Source organism: Xyrauchen texanus, chromosome 25, assembly GCF_025860055.1.
Source record: "Xyrauchen texanus isolate HMW12.3.18 chromosome 25, RBS_HiC_50CHRs, whole genome shotgun sequence".
NCBI lineage: Eukaryota > Metazoa > Chordata > Actinopteri > Cypriniformes > Catostomidae > Xyrauchen > Xyrauchen texanus.
Window position 1 is genome coordinate 29,545,579 of NC_068300.1, and position 23,624 is coordinate 29,569,202.

Consider the following 23,624-nt stretch of genomic DNA (forward strand, 5'->3'; position numbering starts at 1 on the left):
CAAAACAAGAACTTTCTTTTCTACTGTTTATAAGACTGTCCAGCGAGGGGAAAAAATAAGAAAAGTTGAAAAATAGAGTAAAAGATTATTTGAAAGCAAAGTTTTCCACAATCACTCTCACCCACGCACTCAACACCCACACGCTCCCAGCATGCACTCCGCGAGAGAGAGAGAGAGAGAGAGAGAGAGAGAGAGAGAGAGGAGAAAGCATGTAAAAGTCGTACGTGGCTGGATCCCTATAAGCAACTTCTTTTTTGATTGTTAAGTTAATCAAAGACAAAAACACCTTTTATACAGGATGCTGCAGAAGAGTACTGCGCCCTCATCTGTCAGATATTTCAGATCATCTATGGACATCAGACCATTGAGTGTGCCGACAGAGCATCACTACACTATGCCTGACTGCTATTGGCTGTAGAGCAGTGAGTGACATCACCATTGTCCTTTAGAAGCCAGTTACCACTTACTAACATCTACAGAGCTAGATGTCCTTAAAACACTCCAAACCAGTGGTTCCAACTGGTCGGTCACAACCAAAGGACAAAATCATGCTAAATGCAAATAATGGAATTCAAGTTACAATATAATCATTAGAAACAGGGTTATCAACTTTAAAACAGGAGGAGAAACAAATCCAATATCTTTTGGCATTGCTATCAAAAGCTGTATGTCCAATCAGACTTTGTTGTATTTTGGTGTCCAATGTAAAATATGGGCCCTGAAACAAAGCCAATAAACCACAGAAATCACATAGTGTTCATCAGTTATCTGTGTTTTACTGTGCATAACTATGCTAGAGTCACCAAAGCATGTTTTACTGAAAAGCACAAATATATAACATGTCTGTCTCTCTCTCTCTTGCCATCAATACTTGTCCAAGTTGACAGCTGCCTCATTGATATGACATATGGCTATGATACAGACTTCAGCTGCTGCAGTTCATAGTGAGTGTCTGTGTTTGTGCATTCTTAAAATCTATGTCTGTGTCCATGAAATATCATTATATTTTTACTCTGTTTATTAAGAGTTTATATTTATTTATTTTTTAACAGGTTGCTCGGCAAACTGGTAGTCCACCCCAATCTCACTCCATTGGCAGAGATCTGCTTCTGAGTTTTCTGATTGGATAATATGGGCTACATGGGCTGTGGTCCAATTTTTTTTTTCCCGCAGTTTACTAGGCCTAGGGCTGACACCGATTTCTTTTTTGTCTTAGGACATCTATTTTGCTATCTGTTAGGTAGTAGGCACATTTTATATGTGGCACTGAAAGCTGCTTTAAGTCATCTCTGCATGTGTGTCTCTCCTCACAGTGATGGCTCTCAGGAAGCATTTGATCCATATTACAGTGAGAACTCATCTCTCTTGTCATGACTCCCATCGAAGCCTGGCCTACACAAACAGCGACCCGGAAACCTCTAAAGCCAGTCTGCAGGAGTGCATGATAAGATATTTACACACATATTCATACTTAATATCTCATAGAATTAAGTACTTTAAGAGATAGTTCACTTAAAATGATAATTCTGTCATTTACTCACCCTCGTTCCAAACCAGTATAACTTTCTCTCTTTTTTGCTCTCTCAATAGCAAATGTTTGGTAGAATGTTCAAGCTGATGTTACCCATACAATGAGAGAAAATGGGGATAGACATTGTCAAGCTCCAAAAATGAAAAAGAAAAAACAACAACAAAAAAACTAAAGTGTCATAAAAGTAGTCTATACTTCTTTGAGGCTGTACAATAGCTTTGTGTGAGTAACAGAGAGAAATGTAAGTCCTTGTACGCTGGAAATCTTGCCCTCCATGCATATTCAAACTTGCTGCGTCACTATTGGAAGAACCAGTATTGCGTTTGGGGAGACTGACGTTAAACGTGGTTTAAGATGAATATATGAAGAAGATTTGAGTGTCATATTTTTACAGTATGTTGCTTTTATGGTTTTTGACACCATCATTTACTTTCATTATATAGAAAAAGCAACATGAATATTCTGCCTAACATCTCATTTTGTGTGATTGAAATGATGTGACGATGAATAAATAATTGCTTTGTGTGTGTGTGTGTGTGTGTGTGTGTGTGTATGTGTGAGCGTGTATTTATCACTTTGTGGGGACCAAATGTCCCCATAAGGATAGTAAAACCCGAAATGTTTGACCTTGTGGGGACATTTTGTCGGTCCCCATGAGGAAAACAGCTTATAAATCATACTAAATTATGTTTTTTGAAAATGTAAAAATGCAGAAAGTTTTCTGTGAGGGTTAGGTTTAGGGGTAGGGTTAGGTTTAGGGGATAGAATATAAAGTTTGTACAGTATAAAAACCATTATGTCTATGGAAAGTCCCCATAAAACATGGAAACACAACATGTGTGTGTGTGTGTGTGTGTGTGTGTGTGTGTGTGTGTGTGTGTGTGTGTGTGGAACTGTTTGTTTCACTGCAGTAATCCCTGTATTCTTTATTGTTCTATTTTGTGTTTTACATGTTCTCATTGGTTATTTGAGGAGTAAGCTGATACCTTAGGAGATTCAGCAGTTTGCTCTGTTCCTGAGAGATTACAGACTAGGTGCTCATATAGAGCAATTTTGCATCGACCTGCTGGAGCTTTATGGATCCTGCAGCTCAGTGAGAGCACTCCACACAGAATACTATTTTTGATATACATTCAACACAAACAGTATAAATACAGCCTAGGTTTCAAACACACTTTGTTTGATGAATATAATAGTATCCTAGTAATGAAAGCAAATCAATAAAGTAGATTTTTCTTTTTATAATAATGTATTATATTCATAACAGTGAAGTAAAATATGTGATATGGAGGACTAAAATAGAATGCAAAAGTTACGATAGCATATATACGTATATCATGCTGTGGTCATACAATAGCAAATAAATAGTTTTATTCAGCAACATATTTATTAGATTTGGCATTGTATTCAGGGTTTGTGTAACTGGTGTCTATCATTAGCTCATTAGAGGAATTAGAGTAACATTCAGTCTAAAAAATATTCATGAGCACCTGGTTTGCTCCAGAGCAAGTCATAATGTGAAATTGTGATGTAACAGCCCTCTCAACAACATCACACTTCCACAGCATGACAGAAATGACAAATCTCATTACTTACACCAGTTACTGTTGGAATAGAAACACAATCCTAGACTATAAATGTCTATGATCATGATTCAAACCAATGGACTATAAATATCTCTGCAACGTTACTTATTTTTCACAAATACTGTACTTATTTGGAAAATTACTCATCAGAGATGAAGTGTGGTAACTATGCCAAAACAGAATTGCAAAAATAATGTCTGCTTTCAAACAGGTTTCCCTGAATACTCTCCCTGTCTTTCATTAGTCGACAAACAGATAGTCCTGCCCCCAAATCAAGCCATTGGTTGATCCAATGTTGCTATGTTAAGCTGGACATGATGATCAAATCATCTGAGCAATGTTTTAATAGAGCCACAGAGTACTTACGTAAGGTTTACTTGTTTGTCTCTGCATATTAAGCAAGGGAAGAAGAAACTTTCAAAATCCCCTCAAAATTACACAGAAATTGAACAATTTATTGTATAATAAATGTCCAATGTGAAACAAATTGTCCCAGTTAATCACTCTGTCAATGTAATTCTTCTGAAGGGAGCTTGTCAGGGATTGCTATAGATAAAGCTGACGTGTGTGTGGTGGGACTGTTTGTTTGATCAATGACAGACTTAGTAGATAGCGTAATTAGACATTTGTTTATGAAAGAAATATGTTTATTTTTGCAATTCAGTTCGGTGGCGCTGAAGGCGTAGGAATTATTTTCTTCAGCTTTAATTCACATCAGTTGTGCACAACACAGACACAATTACATACTACTTTCACAAAGCTACTTAAACCTCTGCTGACTTTACACTCATCTAACCTGACACGTATGCAAAAGACTGAGTCAGCTCAATGCTGGACTGGATTTTGAATGTAATCAGAATTCAGTGTTGTTAGTGTCCATTTTTAGAATAGAGTGGCAGTGCTGAAACGGGTCACTACATCATTTGCAAGCTGCCGTGTTCTCACAGGAAAAAGCAGTTTAATGTGTTGATCTGTTCTAAAGATCTCATAAACAGCTTGGGAGCCATTTGTATTTGTTTTGTATAAATTAAGCAGCTAATCCCATTATGTGGTAAATGATTCATAGAATTGTTCTAATCAAGTATTGAAATCTATTTTTTATTTAGAAATAAAAAAGAATAACATTTGCAAATTACTTTTGTTAGTACGACTTAATGGGATTGTTCATGAAAATTCTGCTCTTATTTACTCACCCCTATGTTGTTCCAAACCTGTATGATTTTCTTCTTCCAAGTAACACAAAAGGAGACGTTAGGTTGAATGTTACAGGTACTTACAGCCTCAGTCACCTGTCACTTTAATTGCATCTTGTTTTCCATACAATGAAAGTGAACAGTGTCTGAGGCTAAAATCCTGCATTGCATCTTCTTTTTGGTTTCACTGAAGAAAGAAAGTCAAAGTGTTTGGAATGACATGTGGATGAGTAAATAATGACTCAGTTTTCATTTTTGGGTGAACTATCATTTATTACAATAGCAACCCAACAAATGCAGTATGTTGAAAAAACTAATTCTGACATATTTCCTCTCCCATGTGACCAGGCATGAGACCCTATATTCCAGATAAGGATGTAGGAGTCTTCGAGACAATTTTGGAGGACATTGGGATCAGAGAGATTGTGGTATTTTGACAGACAGTTTCGGGCAGATCAAGCAGAGCATGAGCAACATATGTGCCACAGCAGTCCGCGGCTATGACGGCTGATCAGTGCCCACCGACTCCCAGGACTTCAACCGCAGAATCAATGACATCACACATGACATTGAGGCCTTGGGCTTTGAGGAGGGGAATGGAGACATAGAGGAAGAGGATTATTACCTCTTAAAACTAAAAACAAAAGAAGATGTAGAGATAAATAACACTGAATTGGGAAGTGCCTTAAAGAAAATATCTAAAGCACTGCAAATGGCCATTTCCACCATCAATGGCAATAATTAAGAAATGCCAATCAACTGGAGATCTTAAGAATCGGCTTGGAAGAGGACGTGTCTATATTGTCCCCATGCATGGTGAGGAGGATGGTTCAGGTGGCCAAAATTTCTCCAAGGTTCACAGCTGGAGAATTGCGGGAAATAGTTGGGTCTTGGGGTTAGAAAGTCTCCAAGATTCCAATCAGACATCACCTACATCACAACAAGTTGTTTGGGAGGGTTTCAAGAAAAAAGTCTCTGCTCTCTTCCAACAACAAACTCAAGCATCTTCAGTTTGCCAGACACTACTGAAACTTCAAATGGGACCGGGTTTTATAGTCAGTTATAAAAACAGAGCTGTTTGTCAGTAAACACCAGAGTTTGGTGCACAAATTAGAGGGACCCATATGGAAAAGTACCTCATGCCCACAGTTAAATATGGTGGTGGATCTTATGATGTGGGGCTGTTTTTATGCCAGAGGTCCTGGACATCTTGTTCGGATACATGGCATCATGGATTCAATTGACCTGTCAATCAAAACCTGATTGCCTCTGCCAGAAAGCTTACAATAGTCTGTGGTTGGATCTTCCAGCAGGACAATGGGACAAAACAAACATAAAAATCACCACAAAAATGGTTCACTCACCACAAAATCAAGGTTCTGCCATGGCCATCCCAGTCCCCTGGCCTAAAATCCTGTGGGTGAAGGATATGGAGAGATTCTGTATGGAGGAATGGTCTCAGATCACTTGTCAGGTGTTCTCCAACCTCATTATGCATGCTACTTTTCGTGAAATTCTCAAAGGCAGTCTCATAATAATTTTGCTTTCTAGACAGCATTTTTTTTTTTGGCATAATAAATGCATTTGAAAACCATCATCACCTTTGACAGCTAAATGTCACCGTTATCAGGCTAGAAACTGTCTCGTATCTCCTTCTTAACTTCACTGTGCTCAGCTGTTTTACTTGACAAGTTTATCAAGTAGTTTAGTTTAGGAGATGACTCTAAGCTGTTATCTTGGCACTTGTGAATATTTTGAATGAAAGACCAAAAGGATAAACAATAAGGATATACTTTTCACATCCTTCTTTTCTCATATTTACCAAGGGTGCCAATATTTTTGGCCACAACTGTATATATGTATATAAAACGACCAACCACAACATTAAAACCCTGTGCCTAATATTGTGTAGGTCCCCCTCGTGCCGCCAAAACAGCGGGAATCTGCATCTTTCAATATTTTTTTTAATTAATTATTATTTTATTTTACTGCAGGTTAAATGCAGTAGTAAGTGCAATTAGTGTGGGTTGGTTAAGTGCTCGCAGAACAGGTGTGTTTTCAGCTGGTTCTTGAAACTTTGACCAGTAAGTACACACACCTAATTGCATAAATGGATAAGAAAAGTGAAGTAAATTCTTAAAGCTCTAACATCATTTGTTTGCAGATGCCACATGGTGTGATATTTTGTTATGCAATACAATGAAATACATTCATATTTAAATGTTACTTAAGTTCTTAAAAGTGTCCAGATAGTTTTTGGGATGACTACTGTTTTATTAGCACATGTCCTTAAACTAGTTAAACATTTATATGTCTGTGCAGTTTATTTGGCTACTGAGTTGCTGTTAATGATTAATGGGCTTTTTGCATACAATTTGCATCTGTAAATCTGTATATTATTTGCATGCTATGTTTGGTTATTTCTTGTTCTCTATGAATTCATTCCAAATAGGAGCGCCAACACAGTGAGGGAGAGCCAGAAAGAACAGAAGCAGTAAAATGATCAAGTATTTGGAGAAAAGATTACAAAGACATCAAAGCAGAAAACAATAAAAAGTGGAAGATGATGATGGTGATAAAGATAGGATTTTTTATTCATTTATTTATTATCCAGTGCGCATTAATCCCCTGGATAATGGAAATGCCGCTCTGGTCCGCAGGGAGAATAAGTCATGAAAAACTCATGCAGTGACATTCTTTCCAGCGGTCACCTTGCCACAATCCAATGCCCTTCCCATCCCTGCCCTCTTATGGTAGATGGGCACCGCACCCAGTATTGAGGTTATCAAAATGGCACATACACTGTCAGGCTAATCCTTCATTATGTAATGAGACTGGGCAGAGAAGAACAGGGCGAGACAGGCTTAAGATTAAAGTTAAACCTTCTCTCACACTTAGATAATTTTATTAATCTAACAAGGACTCACAGATACTTGACAGTGCTGTTTATAATAAATGTAGACCTATAATAATGCAAGATCTACTAAAGTAAAATGTGGCCATACTGTATATACTGCGATATCTTAAATTTCATTTGATCTCTTTTTTTTTGTTGTTGTATTATCTCATTTAAAATGTGTGTCCTGTCGTAATTTAGTCTTTTGTGAACAATTCCATTCTCTCTTAGACCCATAGATTTAAAATGATTGAGTTCTGAAAGTTACAGTATGTTTCTATAGTACAGTGAAATCTTTTTATCTCAAAAGATCAAGGGAGACTTTATTTATCATGATATGACCCATTAATATACCCCAAATGTTTCCATGTGGGTTGAAAGGACACTTTCGTTTTGTTACACGGTAGTGTTGATGCATCTGCACACATGTGAATGACACTCAGTAATGCATGAAACTTTATTGGCATGATTGTGTTTACATCCAATATTGCCAAAGTATTAATACACAAAACAGTTAATGACAAGACAAATAATACTAATAAAATAGTAACAAATAACAATGAAAACAGAATTACAATAAGGTGCCAGGTAATGAATAAAATAAAACAAAAACTATAATAAAAATATGCACTATACAATATAAAATAAAATAAGCCTTTAACTCTTTATAAGCTTAACTTTAACGTTAATAAGCTATCTCTCTCTCTCTCTCTCTCTCTCTTCCTTTTCGCAGTGCTGGTTGTGCTCCTCTTATCTGTGCAATTCTTTTAAACGTGTCATGACAAAGGCTATTCAGCCAATGAAATCCACGCACGCTCTTTCTATTTACTAAAAGCCTGTACTCTACACCAATCAGATTCGAGTGGGCGTGTCCGATGGTGTCGCGGCGAGGGTAGAGGGCAGAGCATCAGTGAAGGTGTTACACTTGAGAATGGCGGCTGATGCGTGCGGAACGCAGAGCACTCTGACCCTATGCTCAGGCAAACTGCACAGAGAGCATCTGCGAAAAAGTAAAGATTCACGAAGGAGACAAGCAGCGCTTTTATTTCTCACTAATATATCCCTGGACGGACGACCAGTGCGAAATAATGCGGTCCGCGGTGATGCCGAGTTCCAGTGCGCTGACATCGGCGCGGCTGTGAGAGAACTGTCCGCTGCGGCGAGCAACGATGGGACCTTTAACAGCCTCTCTGTGCCTAGACTCGAGCTGCTCAACGTCCCACCCATTCTGGTTCTCCCGTCGGATTCTGAGTTCGGTAACGTTGGGAGCACCGAGGTGTTTCTGGAGAGGGAAAGCTCGTTCTCCTCGCAGGGAAATCTCCTCTCCCCGTGCAGTCTGCAGCCCACTCCGCTGGGACCGCGGAAGTCACCGACGCTGCTGTCTGTGCATAGTTTCAGCTCTTCGCTGGATTCTCGACCACGGTGGGTTCTGGAGAGGTTTCACTTTAGAGCTTTCAGTTTGATGCATTCTGCTACTTTGCATGAACTTCTCAGAGGCAGTCAGTAATGAGTTTGCGTTCCAGACAGCATTTTATGGGCATAATAAGCGCATTTGAAAACCACTATCACCTTTGACAGCTAAATGTCACCGTTATCAGGCTAGAAACGGTCTCTTATCTCCTTCTTAACTTCCCTGTGCTCAGCTCAGCTGTTTTACTTGACAAGTTTATCTAGTAGTTTAGTTTAGTTTAGTTTTTGAAACGATTCAAAGACATTTTCAAGCATTTCTTGTTCAAAGTTTACCTTAGTGTTCTTGTTACTGTGTAGTTACTATGTAAGTACTGAGTAATACTGTTGTAGTTAATGTGTTATTAGATACTGGAGTACTTAATAATAACACATTTATGTAATTTAATAGTACTACAATAACATGGACACATAATGTAAAGTGTTACCCCTTGCATGGACAAAACATGACTTAGGGGCTGTTCACTTAACACGTTTTTGTGGCTGTCTGTGCTGGTTCTGAAATAGTTATTCAATGTAAACATGCACAACTAGATGGACGTTGTTGAAGGTTGTGCCTAGTCTCTCTGATTTTTCAGCATCTTTTTGTACTGTATAAAAAGTATGGAGCTGATGTGATTTTACAGATCCCTAAACGTTCATTATACTTATGATCCCTCAGTATTTGCTTGATGAGAAAAGAAATACACACAGATTTTCTGTAGTAATGTACCGAACCTCAACCTAAACATTAGCTCCACTCTTCTCCACAGTGGTAACCTCCAATGAAAGTAAAACTGTTAAAAACATGTCCCGAGACATCAGCTTTCTGTAATATTTGTTGCGCAGCATCTAGCCTTTTTTAAACACAAGGTTGTGTTCTGTGTGAACAGCCCCTTGCTCAAAGGGCAGTGAGTTTTTTCACAGATTTTTCCCCAACCTGCATGTTAAGTAAGAGAATACCATCAGTCCGGCTAATGATATGATGAGAACTTGGAAATGTTTACACAAGACATGGCTTCAGCTTAAAGTTGCCAACCTCATCATTCTTCTCACTTCATCATCACCCGTTTATTATTAGACATTTCTAAGAACTACATATGTAAAATGACTAAAACTATTTTTGTGTGTAAAGTATTAAAGGAATATTCTGGTTCAATACAAGTTAAGCTCAGTTGACAGCATTTGTGGCAGAATGTTGATTACCACACACACACACACACACACACAACTCAAATAGTTCCTCTTTTTCTTAAAAAAAAAAAAAAAAAAGAAGAAGCAAAAATCAAGGTTATAGTGAGGCACCTACAATGGAAGTAAATGGGACACATTTTTGGAGAGTTTAAATACTGAAATTTGAAGCTATAAGATTTTATAAAAACACTTCATAAATTTTTCTGTTAAAACTCATGTGTTATTTGAGATGTAAAGTTGTTTAAATCGTCATTTTTAGGGTTGTTTTAAGGGTTTTAGGGTTTACAGTGTTACATTGTCATGGAAATGGAACTGTGAAATTGGCTATATCTTTGCATAGAAAAGGTTAGTAGGTGATTTTATCACACTAAAATCATGTTATCACGCATATTGTCTTGTGACTATACTTCTGAAACAGTGAGCATTTTAACGTTTACGGATTGGCCCCCATTCACTTCCATTGTGAGTCACAGTAACCCAGATTTTACCACTTTTTTTTATAGCATTTCTCCCCAATTTTGGAATGCCTAATTCCCACTGCTTACTAGGTCATCATGGTGCACAGTTACTCACCTCAATCCTGGTAGCAGAGGACAAGTCTCAGTTGCCTCCGCTTCTGAGACAGTCAATCCACGCATCTCATGTGGCTCGTTGTGCATGACACCGCGAAGACTCTGCATGTGGAGGCTCATACTACTCTCCGCGATCCATGCACAACTTACCACGTGCCCCATTGAGAGCGGGAAACACTAATTGTGACCACGAGGCGGTTACCCCATGTGACTCTACCCTCCTTAGCAACCGGGCCAATATGGTTGCTTAGGAGCCCTGGCTGGAGTCACTCAGCACACCCTGGATTTGAACTCGTGACTCCAGGGGTGGTTGTCAGTGCCAATACTCGCTGAGCTACCCAGGCCCCATGAATTTGCCACTTTTTAAAGAAAAGGAGAGACGAGTCGAAATTTATTTTCTAATGTCGATTGAATTTAGCTTGTATTGAACCCGGAATATTTGCTTTAAATTTGGTGGTTTTGAGCGAGCCATCTGTCCAATCAGTGTGTGTATTGTATGCCCTTTAAATATACCCCACGATTTACAATACATGAGCCTTCTGTGGATATTTGCTCACTGGTTTTTGCTGGTTTGAAACACTCCTCTTTCCAGTTTTCCTCCAATATCCTTTCCGACTCCTAATATTTTGAAAATATAGTTTAAAAAATATATATTTTTATGAATTCTGCATTTTCAAACTACTAATAGTACAGATTGTATAAAATGAGGCTGACATGACAAACCGCCAACAAAGATTTTATCTGCTTGACTTTTAAATGTTCAAGGGGCACAAATGCATTTGAAAGAGTATGTTTTCATTCTCTCTAAACCAGGGGTCGGGAACCTTTTTTCACTAAGGAAACCATTGTTTTTTGTACACGTGTTTGTGTGGGTCTCCATAAAATTACTTAATTTTACTTCATGAAAACTGTTACTTCCATTTTGGGCTGGGCGAGTTCCAATTTTCAGAATATCCGATTGATATGGTCAATCCCCAAGGTCTGTGAATATTTTTGCCTTATAGATTTTGCTTTAAAATTAAATGTATTTATTGAAACAGGTAAAACTTGAACAAAAGACATTTCTAAATTCAAATTGCACTTTAAACGAAACGAAAAAGCAATACAAATGACGAAGTGATAAAAAAATCTTATATATATTTAACCACCTCCCCAAATCCAAACATTTACCATCTCCAACTGCTCCATTTGCCATCACGCAAGTATCAGTATGCGGCAACAGATGAAAATTACTAGCTTACAACTTAAGAACTTAAGACAATTATAAATGTAAAGATAATTATAATAATAATCATAAAACATAAGCCTAAAAAATTATTGTGTTCCCAAAAAAATGCTTCCAAATGTGTGTTCATATCAAATGTGTTTTTTATTCCGTTTTGGTCATATTTATGCTGCCTAAAGAAAAAATATTAAAATCAGTTTTAGGTTCAAGGCGAAGGTGTCTTGTATTACTCTATGATTTAATCATTTTTGTCTTTGTTTATTTAATACAAAGATACCTGTAAATACTACTGAACATGCAGAGTTGCGTTCACAATATGTAAGAGCGAACTGAACATGCAGTACCTTACGAGATGATCGGAGATCATTTGCAGCATTCTCATAGACTCCATTATTCTTGCAAACAGTTTTCAGTTGAATGAAACAAATAAAAGGAGTGATAACTCTTTACATGCACTTTTTTCACGAGACATGGCCCTTGCACGCCTCTGAGCTGTGAATCAGACACGAGCATTGACGGCTTTTCTTTTGTCTATTCTTAAAAATTTAAGAAGCATTTCTTGTCATGTGTCACTCCGACATTTTCTTTCGTCTGGTCTTCAAAATATAATCACGTTTCGTCAAACGCTCTTTGTGTCTAATTTCTTGTTATATATCTCTCCGACAAGTCTTTCAGGTTGCCTTCCACAGTGGCAAAATGACAGCAAAATTCACATTGAAATGAAAATATTCATTTCAATCCTTGTTCACCAGAAGTAGGCTGTAAAGTTCGGAAGAAAGGAAACCAAAACAGTGTCATTGACTTCAAGCTTTGCAATCACACTCACACTTTCTGTTGGAAAAGTATCTCTAGAAAGTTTTAAACGATCATGTATTGGTGAATGGTGAGAGACCCAGCGAGCCACTTGATTTTTAGCAAAGAGCCACTTGTGGCTCGCGAGCCATAGGTTCCCGACCACTGCTCTAAACGCTCGTAGACCACAGAGTGAACAAAACTCTTTCTGGAATTCAGACGACTTCACACCCAAACAAACTTTGCCTAAAAATGGCCATATGTGCATGGAGTTTTTTTTATATTAGGTTGGTTTATCTCTCAAAAATGAAGAATTCAAGAAACTTAGTGGGCTGTTGAGCAATAGGAGGTCTCTATTCCTTTGACTAAATCTTCCACCCATACCATTCCCCTTTCTTCATAAAGGGCGCATTGTGACAAGTAGATTCAAGCCAAAGTGTCAGTCAATGCAGACATTTGCTTGGCTTTATCAGTTAGAGCTTTGAGGTCAGTCAGTGCTGAATTCTAGCACTGCACACATGCTTTATACACACAATACCTGCAGAGATTAAAACTTAAGACATTCTGTCATATCTCAACCCTTTAAAGGGTCTCTGAAGGCCTGAGGCAATGAGCGGCCTCCTCGCTGGAGAATAATAAAGGCTACAGAGAATGAACTAGCTTGTTTTAAATGTCAAGAGTTCTTGATATAGTGCACAAAAATCCCCATATCATTACATGTTGTTACATACATGTTCTGTTCAATATGCATTTACATTGAAATTACATAAAATAGTCTGAACTGTCCAACAGGTAGGAGCTTGTTTGTGCTTGCCAAACTCTCAGCCTCATGCCTCCTCAGAATGCTTTGAGGCTTTAAACTCTATACATACTGTAGTTGCCCAAAACAGAGCTAGTATGCAATTTATAAATAAAGGAGATTTGGGAGCCTGCACAAGAGCCACAGCACTGGGATGATTTTGGTTTTACCTTGGTTTAAGGCAAACTAAAGTTAAGTAAGTGTTAACTAGGAATGTGGAACAAAAAGCCAACTCTTACCACTTGTTTTTCTGAATAATAACATGTGAAATTAAAAAAATACAAAAAATGCAATAGCGTTTATGTAGACTCAGATATGTGCATTGCCACCAGTATTGGTTTCTATGTATGTTGAAAGCAAATATTTGAAAATCATTTTTTATTAATGCATAGTTAATAAAATAACTTAATAGTTAACGCATTAGTTTATTTAATTTTTCCAAAAAGAAAAGCATCGATTTTTGAAGTTCTCTTATTTTGAAACTGTTTTTGGGATACATTTGTAAATAAAACAAATAATAAATATCACATACGTGTAATCTGGTAAAAAATAATTCTGGCTTAGGGTACTTGACTACAGTCTTGACTATGAAAATGCCTATCCCTTGTGTTAACATTTTAACAAACTTTCCTGTTGTAACTTCAAAAACAGTGAATATCAGTTTTTCTCTACTTGAAACGTTCTCTCTACTAAACATATGAATCTTCAACCTTAAATACCCTACTGTGTCACATAAAGCACCCACATGTGCAAGTTTTAAAGGCATATTTGAAGCTTAGACACAAGCTGAAGAGTAAATCTTTTATGTTAAAACACTGTCTCCTTTCCCAGCTTAATACAGAGACAACTTGAAGTAAACCATTGGTAGTTTGATTTCCCTAGATATTGTAAACACTGTGGCTCTTTGGTGCTATCAAACATTGCTGATTGTCTGAGCAGCCCAACGTAGCAACATTGATAATGGCGTGAGCTTGGGGGCAAGACCATCTGTTTGGGCAACTAATGGAAGACTGGTGGCATTATTCTTGCAGTTCTATTTGGTGATGCTAGTGGAACTGTAATTGCACACTTAACCAGTGCAGTTAACCTTTAAATTGTAAAGCATTGTATCTACCATCACTACACCTGATAGTCGAAACAGTTGCTTCCCCATAACCAACAGGGAAGTCTGACCATGAGAGTAAAGAACTGGACTTGTAATGCTGCTGCAGGTAGTCATGTTAGGGAAGTGCAATTGTTTGCAGACTGACCTTGGGTTGGCTCATGCTCTTATGTCAATAGCACCCATGGCATAATCACAATGTGAACCAGAGAAGCTCCAGGAAAAGGTCCTTCAGAGTGAAGGATGCTAATTAGTGGTTGACTGATATGGGTTTTTAAAGGCCGATGCTGATATCCAGAGAGAATGGTGGCCGATAGGCCGATGCAATGCCTATATATATCACACAATTTAATATAGTAAATGACAGCATTCCAAACATGGCCGACAGTGGACTGACTTGCTAGAAAGACTTTGGTTGCACTCACACGCTCGTGCAGATCCATCGAGGAGCAGCAATCTCCTGATAGTTTAAACAGCCTGGATCGCCTGATTAGATTGTGACTACTGGCCATCATGATTTGTGAGTAAGAGGAACTTTTTATCCTGATCCTGAAGTTTTGATTCTTGCTGATGGAATACACACACGCTTCAGAAGAAGAAATTAGATGAGCGCTCGATGGGGAGAAAGCGCTAGATTTTCATGAGGTTCATGAATTTGTGCATATTTGCTAACGGTAATAGAAGTTTTATTGATATTTGCCTTTCATCATAAGAAAAGAAAGTTAAAAGTTTCAGGGAACAATTGATGAGAGTCTGTTAGAATACGTGATTTAGAGGTAAATAAATGAGTGCTCAATAGGATGCTGGATCTGATCAAGTTGTGTGGCTGTTTAAACGAGATATGTGCATATTAGCAGACGGTATTTATGATATTAGTTTAATTGATATTTTCCTTTTTTATCATTAGACAAGGCAGTTAAAAGTTATAGCAAACTGTTGAGGAGAGAGAGGGAGAATGAAACAGGTGAGCACTTTAATATTATGAGCTCAGATACACGTCTGTTGCTGCACTGATCTTCAGACCATTTTAACGGGACTGTGTTGCACATTGGTCTGTTATTGTACTATCACGATGTACGTAAGAACAAAACTAACCGTGACCAGAAAAAAAATCGGACAAACAAGAAAATATATTGGGCGATACTGATTATTAAAAAAGTCAGATTATCGGTCAGTTTATCGGGCTCTGCGATATATCGGTCGACCACTAATGCTAATAGTGTTATTTAGCTGTGCCCCACCTTTGCTACATTGGATATACTGTACTAGGTATTACAAGACATGTGTGATGACAGTTATATAATCCATCTCTCATTCAAACAAGAAGGCTCTCATAAAACTTGGTATTAATAAATATACGATTTTTGAAGAAAAGATGGCACATGATGTTCATGTTGTTTGCTATGTTCAGATGTTCAGTGGCACGCTGCCATTTGTTCAATTTCCGGTCTCAAGGGTTTTCACCCGCATCAGTGTTTCTTCTTAGCGGGTAAAGTTTTACATTTGTAGAAATTGTCAAAAAACATGTGGTTCTATAGTGCCGATACTTCACAGAGTCAAGATTGCCATTTTTCTCTGTCTGGATCGCTCTTTTCGGTTAGTTTTACATTGCATCTCGAGAACAGAAACAGAAAACAGGCAATTAGAATCATCATGGTGCTGCCCAGTGGTTGCTCATGAAAACTGTGGATAAGGTGCTGGTGTTGTGTTGAATTGGTCCCTATCCCTAAAGCTCACCCCAACCCCTACCCCTACCCCTAAGACTAACCATACTAAGAGTCAGAATTCATAGTATAGAAATCGTTTGGTGCCAGTATTTTTTAACACTGTTGTGTCTCATTTTCTCAATATTAAAGTTCTTTCTTGTATTCCAGCTTAATATACCGAGCCAGCTAGTAAGCTATTTGTTGGCTAAAAAGTGTAAACACTGGCTCTGTGGTGCTATCAAAACATCTAGCCCGACACAGCAGCAACATTGACTGGATCAATGGTGTGAGTTTGGGGCAGGATCTGTTTGTACAACTATTGAGAGATGGGGGAAGCTTCACGGAATGTTTTTGAAAGCATGATTGTTTTTGCAATTCTATTGTTATTAAAGATAAAAATTCCACTTTTTAAGCTTTAAAAAATGGAACTGCTTATAAGAACTGGTTCTCAATTCTGAACCCTATTTCGAATTAAGAACAGGCTAAATTTTGAATCTATATTCAGCATGTAATACTGTTTTAGATCATTTCACCAAACCTCAGGGCAAAAATCTCTCACAAAATGAATTTGCAGACTTTGTGGGAGGTATTGTTACAAATTTTGAATGTATTTTAATGCTGAGAGAATTTAATATACACATGTACTGTGCCTCTTATCCTTTAACTAAAGAGTTCTTAAATCTTATGGACATTTTTGATTTTGTGCAGTTGGTGAAGAGCCCCACACACATACAGGGATATATTTTAGACTTGGTTTTATCACATGGTGTACCTGTCTCCGATAGTGAGGTCTGCGATACAAACTTTTTCGGACCATAAACAAGTTTTATTCACCACGTCCTCCCTGAACTAAACGATAGACTACTGTCTATGGCTCACTGAACCCATTCCTTCTCCTCTCATTCCTATGAAGACTTCTCTGGGCTTGTAAACCCCTAGCTCTGTAGACTTCTTTACCTGACTCGGATGCCGATGAGCATCTTAGCATGTTTAATACTATCTGCTCGAATGTTTTAAACTTAACTGCTCCTCTAAAGTCTAAAAGACCCAAATCCAAACCGGAGCCCTGGTTCAACAGCACAACCCATTCTCTTAGACGGGTCTGCAGAAGAGAAGAATGCAAATGGAAATAAGACAAACTGCAGGTGTCTTACAATAAAAAAAAATTGTCACTGACCTAAAGTACTTATTTCACCATTGACTCTGTTTTTAATTCTTCTGATAATGTGTGAAAGTTTTCGATTTTTTTTTAATAAGATTTCTGTTATGAGATCCTAGATCTTACCTTCTGATTATGACTTGTCTGAGACGCCAAGTTACACAGCAACATGGAGTGAGTTAAATTAGTTTGTAAATGGTCTGTGCTTATATAGCGCCTTTTTAACCTTAACAGTATTCAAAGCGCTTTACACTGTGACTCATTCACCCATTCACACACGCATTCATTGGTGTAATGGCGGCAGAGCTATGCAAGGTGCTAGCTTGCCATTGGGAGCAACTTAAACCAAAATTAAACCAAATCATTGAACACTTAAAGCCCTCACTCTGCCCCAAGATGTTATTCCCCCACGCTTTCTCAAACAAACTGCAGACACGGTTTGACAATTCTGCAGTCAGAATTGTGCCTATTATCAACAAGTGTCTTAGTTCTGGAACTAGGGTTGCAACAGTATAAGACTTTCACGGTACGAAGACCATCTAAGTAAATATCATGGTTTCACGGTGTCACGGTATACGGTATTACACAATTATTATTATCAGTTACAACGATCCTTATATGAGTGAAAACAGAGGGGTTTTTTTTTTTTTTTTGGTTGAACAAATACTTTATTATATTTGAAACTTGAAACAATTAAAGTATGTGTAAAAAAGTCTCCCATTTGACAATAAATAGAATAAATTAGATAGCTAAACGAATTATAATAATAAACCGCATTATAAACATGATAAAAAAAATAGCATGTACTGTAACTATAACATGTTATATAACTATAGCATGTTAGTTTACATGTTAGCATAGCATATTAAATGAACTACTAAATGAAAAATAACATCAGCTGTGTGAGCTTTTAAAGTAATGTCCTATGATTATTAATAATTACCATACACTGCTGCTGTCTGTACCTTTAACTCAGTGGTTCTCAACTGGTTTTGCTTCAGGACAGATTTTACTTTGGAAATCAAGTGTCGACCCGCCATAGTAAAAACATAACCTGTATTTAATGTATCCTGGGTCACATTTCCTTTTATGTTGCATAGATTTGTTCATGGTTTTCCAGTTTAAGGACATGAATCAAGTGACATTATTTTTGTTGTTGATGTCTACATGTCATGTACACGTCTACAACAAAAGCGACAAAAGGTTTTCTCACCCCCTTTTAAAAATTGAAGAGCATATTTTCCTATATGAGCCCATTATTTTCCCATTTGTTTCCTAATTTCAAACATAATTCAAACAGAACATACATACTACAGGAAAGGCTCCTCATTACCATGGTTAGGCCAGTGTAGCTGGTCTTGAATAATAGTAATAATAATTATTATATTTATATTAATAATAAAAAATAAGTACTAGATGAAATACATCTTGAAACTTTAACTACAATCATGAAACAATTTTGTAAAGATGATGATGTATAATGAAAAGAAAAATTAGCACAGTGTTGCTGTTTTCCTCCTCGGTGCTGTTTGGCATATCGGGTCCGACTACTGTTTGAGAGGTTTGACTTGACTTCCTCCATAACGCTTTAAAGTATAAAAGTCTCAATAGAACTGAAATTGGTCACATCAGTTTTGAGGTATGCGCTCCGCAATATCGAGAGGAAGCCTGGTTGTTGCATACGTGCGCCAGAGAGAAGAGCAGCTCATGATCGCGAGCTGGTTCCGTTACACTCCTTTGAAAGTGCAGATGAGAAGCCTTTAGCGGCAAGTTTATCATTAAATTTGCCTCGGCATTCCTAAATAGTCTATCACTTCGGCTATTCGAACCATGGCATTGCTCTTCCCCTGGTGTCCACGACCCACCAGTCCAGAAACATTGGTTTAACTCACACATACACTCACTTATGTCAGACCCGCTTGCCTCGCTTCTCTGTGACATTTTCTCCGCTGCATATGTGTGTGTGGGGCAAGTTGACGAGTCTGACAGGCAGTCGAGGAGGAAAAGAGATGAACAATCGCAGGTGAGATTCTCTGTCCAGTTGCTTATTTTTTCTCAATACCGTAGATAAGCAAATGTACATGGTATGAAAACTGTACATTTTTATACCTTGGTATACCGTGAATCCAGTATACCACTACAATCCTAACTGGGACTGTCCCTGACTGCCTAATACTGGCCACTGTGACACCACACCTCAAAAAACCTAATCTTGATCCCTCTACCTTAGGCAATTTTAGACCCATTTCTAATCTGCATTTTATTGCGAAAGTTTGGAGAATGTGGTGTTTACCCAACTTCAGTCATTTCTAAGCACATATTCCATTCATGAAGTTTTCCAGTCTGGCTTTAAATCTCTCCACAGTACTGAGACCGCCCTTCTAAGAGTCTTTAATGTTATCCTATTACCAACAGACTATGGGGATGCCTTGGCTTTAGTTCTCTTAGAGCTCACTTCAGCTTTTGATATGGTCGATCACAACATTCTCATGTCCCGGCACTGTGCACTGTTCTGGTATTCATGGCACAATTCTTAAATGGTTTTGGTCCTATCTAACTAATAGAAGGTTCTCCATCAGTCTTGGTCAGTTTACATCCTTTGCTGCACATCTCTCGTGTGGTGTGCCACAGGGCTCGATTCTTGTTCCCGTTCTATTTTCTCTATACATGCTTCCTATGGAATCCATTTTTAACAAATATAGAGTTTCCTTTCTCTGTTATTCTGTTGATGCACAAATCTGTTTACCACTGAAGCAAAACTATAAATATGCCCTAGAGCCTGTTTAAAGGAACTAAAATTATGGCTAACTAAAAATTTGTTTTAATCTGAATGAGAATAAAACATAAATTATTCTGTTTTGACCCAATAATGTGTCCTAATTCGAATAAGGTGGTCTCTCTCATTTTACCATATCCTGAGTATAGGATTTAGGCTTCTTGTTTGATAGCAGCCTGAAGTTTTATAAACAAATGAATGCTGTGGTTAGATCAGGGTTCTTCCAATTGCAATTTTCTTTCTGAGCAAAACCTCCAAACAGTAATTCATGCTTTTATCACATCATGCTTGGATTACTGCATCGCCCTCTATTTTGGAGTAAATCAAGCTTCTATTTCTAATCTACAAATTGGTCCAAAATACTGCAGCCAGACTTCTGAAGGGCAGGTGTAAATATGATCACATTACTCCTATCATAATGTCACTACACTGGCTGCCGGTCCAATGTAGAATTGATTTTAAAATTGTTCTTTTTTGTCAATAAATCATTGAACAACAAAGCGCCAATATATCTCTCTGATATACTGTGTTCGCACATTCCACATCAATCGTTTAGATCTGGGGACCAGGGACTTCTATCTGTTCCCAGATCTAGATTGAAGCAAAGAGGCGATCCAGCATTTGCCACAGTTGGCCCAAAGCTCTGGAACAGCCTGCCTGTACACATCAGAACTGCTCCGTCTCTGTCTGTTTTTAGGTCTTAAAACATATTTCTTCTCACTGGCTTTTTCAATCCATGTTGGATGTGCTGACCTTTGAGGTATTCATGTTTTTGCTGTGTTTACGTTAAATTTTCAGTTTTATTGACCCTGTATATGTATTGTACATAACTTTGCTCAACCTTGCTTGTTTTTAAATGTGCTTTATATATATAAAGCAATTTATAAATATAAAGCAATTTATATAAACTTTGACTTGATTTTGACTTGTGTCAACAAAATGTGTTGTGACCAATGTTCCACCTCCAACACATCAGCCCACTGATTGAGGGCTGACATTTACACCTACTGATTTTTCTGAGGTACTCCCTCTGCATCCTGTATTAGGGGGTATTAACACTTGGTTTCTTCATGCGTTTTAATAGAGCCCGACTGATATGTGATTTTTGAGGCCGATACCAATTTTAGAGGTTTCTGATATGGTGTCCGATATAGTCAATTTTTGAGCTGGAATGAAAATAGACCTTTTCTATGTGGATTGTGCACCAATATGACTATGCAAAGGTACTCAGAAGGCTGCTTTCTTAAACAAATAATATATTTTTTTTTTTCAAATAATATTTGACATTATTATTATACATTGTCAACATTGGAAAAAGTACAATATTTCCCTCTGAAATGTAGTTGAGTGGAAGTATAAAGTAATAGAAAATGCCATGGTAATACTCAAGTAAAGTACAAGTACCTTTAAATTGTAATAAAGTACAGTTTTCTTGCTTATCAAAACATCATCAGCAATATTTCACTGTTAATTTATAACAAAACAGTCCCAAACAATAACTCATGGTTCGCCGCTGCCGAGTCAAGAGATAAACAATGGCAGCGGTGTTGCACCGTATTCAAGTGAAAAACCAGATTTAAATATTACATTTTGTAAATGCAATGACTTGAATTGTTCGGTTGAAGGGGGTACCAAACTGCGAATCCTGAACAAAACAGTTTGGTGAATACACATGTACATATTAGCTTCCACTCAGCTGACAAGGTATGAAAGTAGCTTTGTGGTTATCTAATTAGCTATAAGCTCGTTGTCATGGAGAGTAAAATATGGATGTTGTTTATTTACTTTCCAGCATTGCATCTCACCAACTAGGTAACAACGTAGCGTGAAATCAACACTCAACAGACACAATCCACCACCGCACCATTGTCTGCTGAGCAGCAAAAAGATGCTCTGATGTTTACCTTTTAATTCTGCTACATTACTGACTGCACTGACAAACTATAGCTGGCTAACTGCAAACAGATGTGATAAACATGAGTGACATGGTTGTCAGGGACAGGGTTAACGTTATATTAGTTATATTGAAAAGGGGAAATGAGGTAGTCATTGTTTATTACATTTCCCGTATGTATTTCACAAACTAGTTAGCAACTTACCACGAAGACACCGCTTAACACCGCACCACTCCAAGCATTGTATTGCATTATATGTTCTGAAAAAAGTTTTAATGTCTTTGCATATCGGAAAACATATATGCTGATAAATTGGTCAGGCACTAGTTTTAATGAATGGATTGCTATCCAATTGAATATGCACATTCCATTTACACTTGGCCATATAAAAGTGTCTCCAGCAATTTGATCTTCAATTCCTGTGCTATATGCAAATAAAACTGTGTTCCCTTCCATGGTTATGCTAATGCCATACAGCGAATTTAAAATATGTGATTTATTATTTGATTCCAAGTTACTTTGTCCTGCGTGTGTCTATGTACGGTGTGTATTTTTCTCCTTGGCACTTGTTGTAGCTAAGATATGTCCATGCGCCTCAGCGGTGCTTATTGTCAGGGTTTAATATCAGTTTTGTCAGCAATCTGCATCTGCAAAAAATTAAGAGTTCAGTCTCTACAACGTGTATCCGTGTCTTGATTTGTTATCATTTATTCCGCGATGTGAGCTATATGCAAATACTTACATATGTTGCTTGAACAGCCATATGCATTTACACTTGACCGAGTTTCGAATACAATACGTCACCTCCGGAGGTGGTTTGCGTGATTGGAATTACAGTCTATCCATCTCAAATCTGTCTTGAAGGACATTTACATTTTCATTATTGGATAGCTATCCAATCAGTAAAAACCCATGAAGTGACCAAGTGTAATTACCCCCATACAGTGTTTTCGCACTTTGCTCCAACTCTGGTAATCCAGCCTAGTCCGAATCTTTCAACCTTTTGTGGCATTGGGACATTGGATCCATGGAATCAGGCCATATGTTCTCCCTGTGCTCTAATACTGTGCATGTCCAGTCCGGGCAGGATTAAGGCAGGGTATATATTCAAAGCGTTGTGACGTGACTGTGGCCTGAACACAGAATCACAATTGATCCCTTGGAATGAAGGGCAGGGATCTACTGCACCTGAGATTATAGGATATTAAACACACATTGAACATGACAAGAGAGTAGTGGTACACAGAGGGAGATATTTTAACCTCACTGTAGTCAGAACCAAGCTGTGTTTAAAACCAGAAGACTATTTACAATATTAAACCAAATATTTTCAGAAAAGTAATCTTAGAAAGTCAACATTAAATCAGTGTTGTCATTAACTGTGCATAAAACATTATTTATGCCTTGGATATCCATGAAAATGGGTAAAAACCCCATCAATTATAGTATACATCCAATTTAAGATGCCCCATAAACATAGACACTGGACTTAATGCACCTTATTAACGTATTTGTCCTTGTTTTAGCTGTCCCAGACATAATAAGTAAAAACCAAACAAAAAATTGTTCAATTTAACCTGTTAACCTGCACCCCCACTCAGGGGCTCACAGCTGAAAATGACATACCTGAATTAAAATAAATATAGCTCCTGAGAACAGTGTACCACAGGCACAATTAAGGTCTCTTTGGAAAGAAGACACTTGGCACTCTACTAACAATAAATCAGAGTTGATAATGCTCAAACAAATAAA

The 23,624-nt window shown here is 37.7% G+C and overlaps 1 protein-coding gene and 1 pseudogene across 1 annotated transcript in view; both read left to right on the forward strand.

Annotated features, from left to right (window-relative positions):
- LOC127618433 (cerebral cavernous malformations 2 protein-like) overlaps nucleotides 1–5,055 on the forward strand; it is a 27,051-nt pseudogene extending 21,996 nt beyond the window's left edge.
- A 3,082-nt stretch (nucleotides 5,056–8,137) lies between these two features.
- The window catches only part of cables2b (Cdk5 and Abl enzyme substrate 2b), a 42,960-nt gene continuing 27,473 nt past the window's right edge, over nucleotides 8,138–23,624 (forward strand). The window contains exon 1 of the mRNA XM_052092109.1: nucleotides 8,138–8,628. Within this exon, the coding sequence (XP_051948069.1) occupies nucleotides 8,138–8,628 (491 nt within the window). The remainder of the gene's footprint in view (nucleotides 8,629–23,624) is intronic.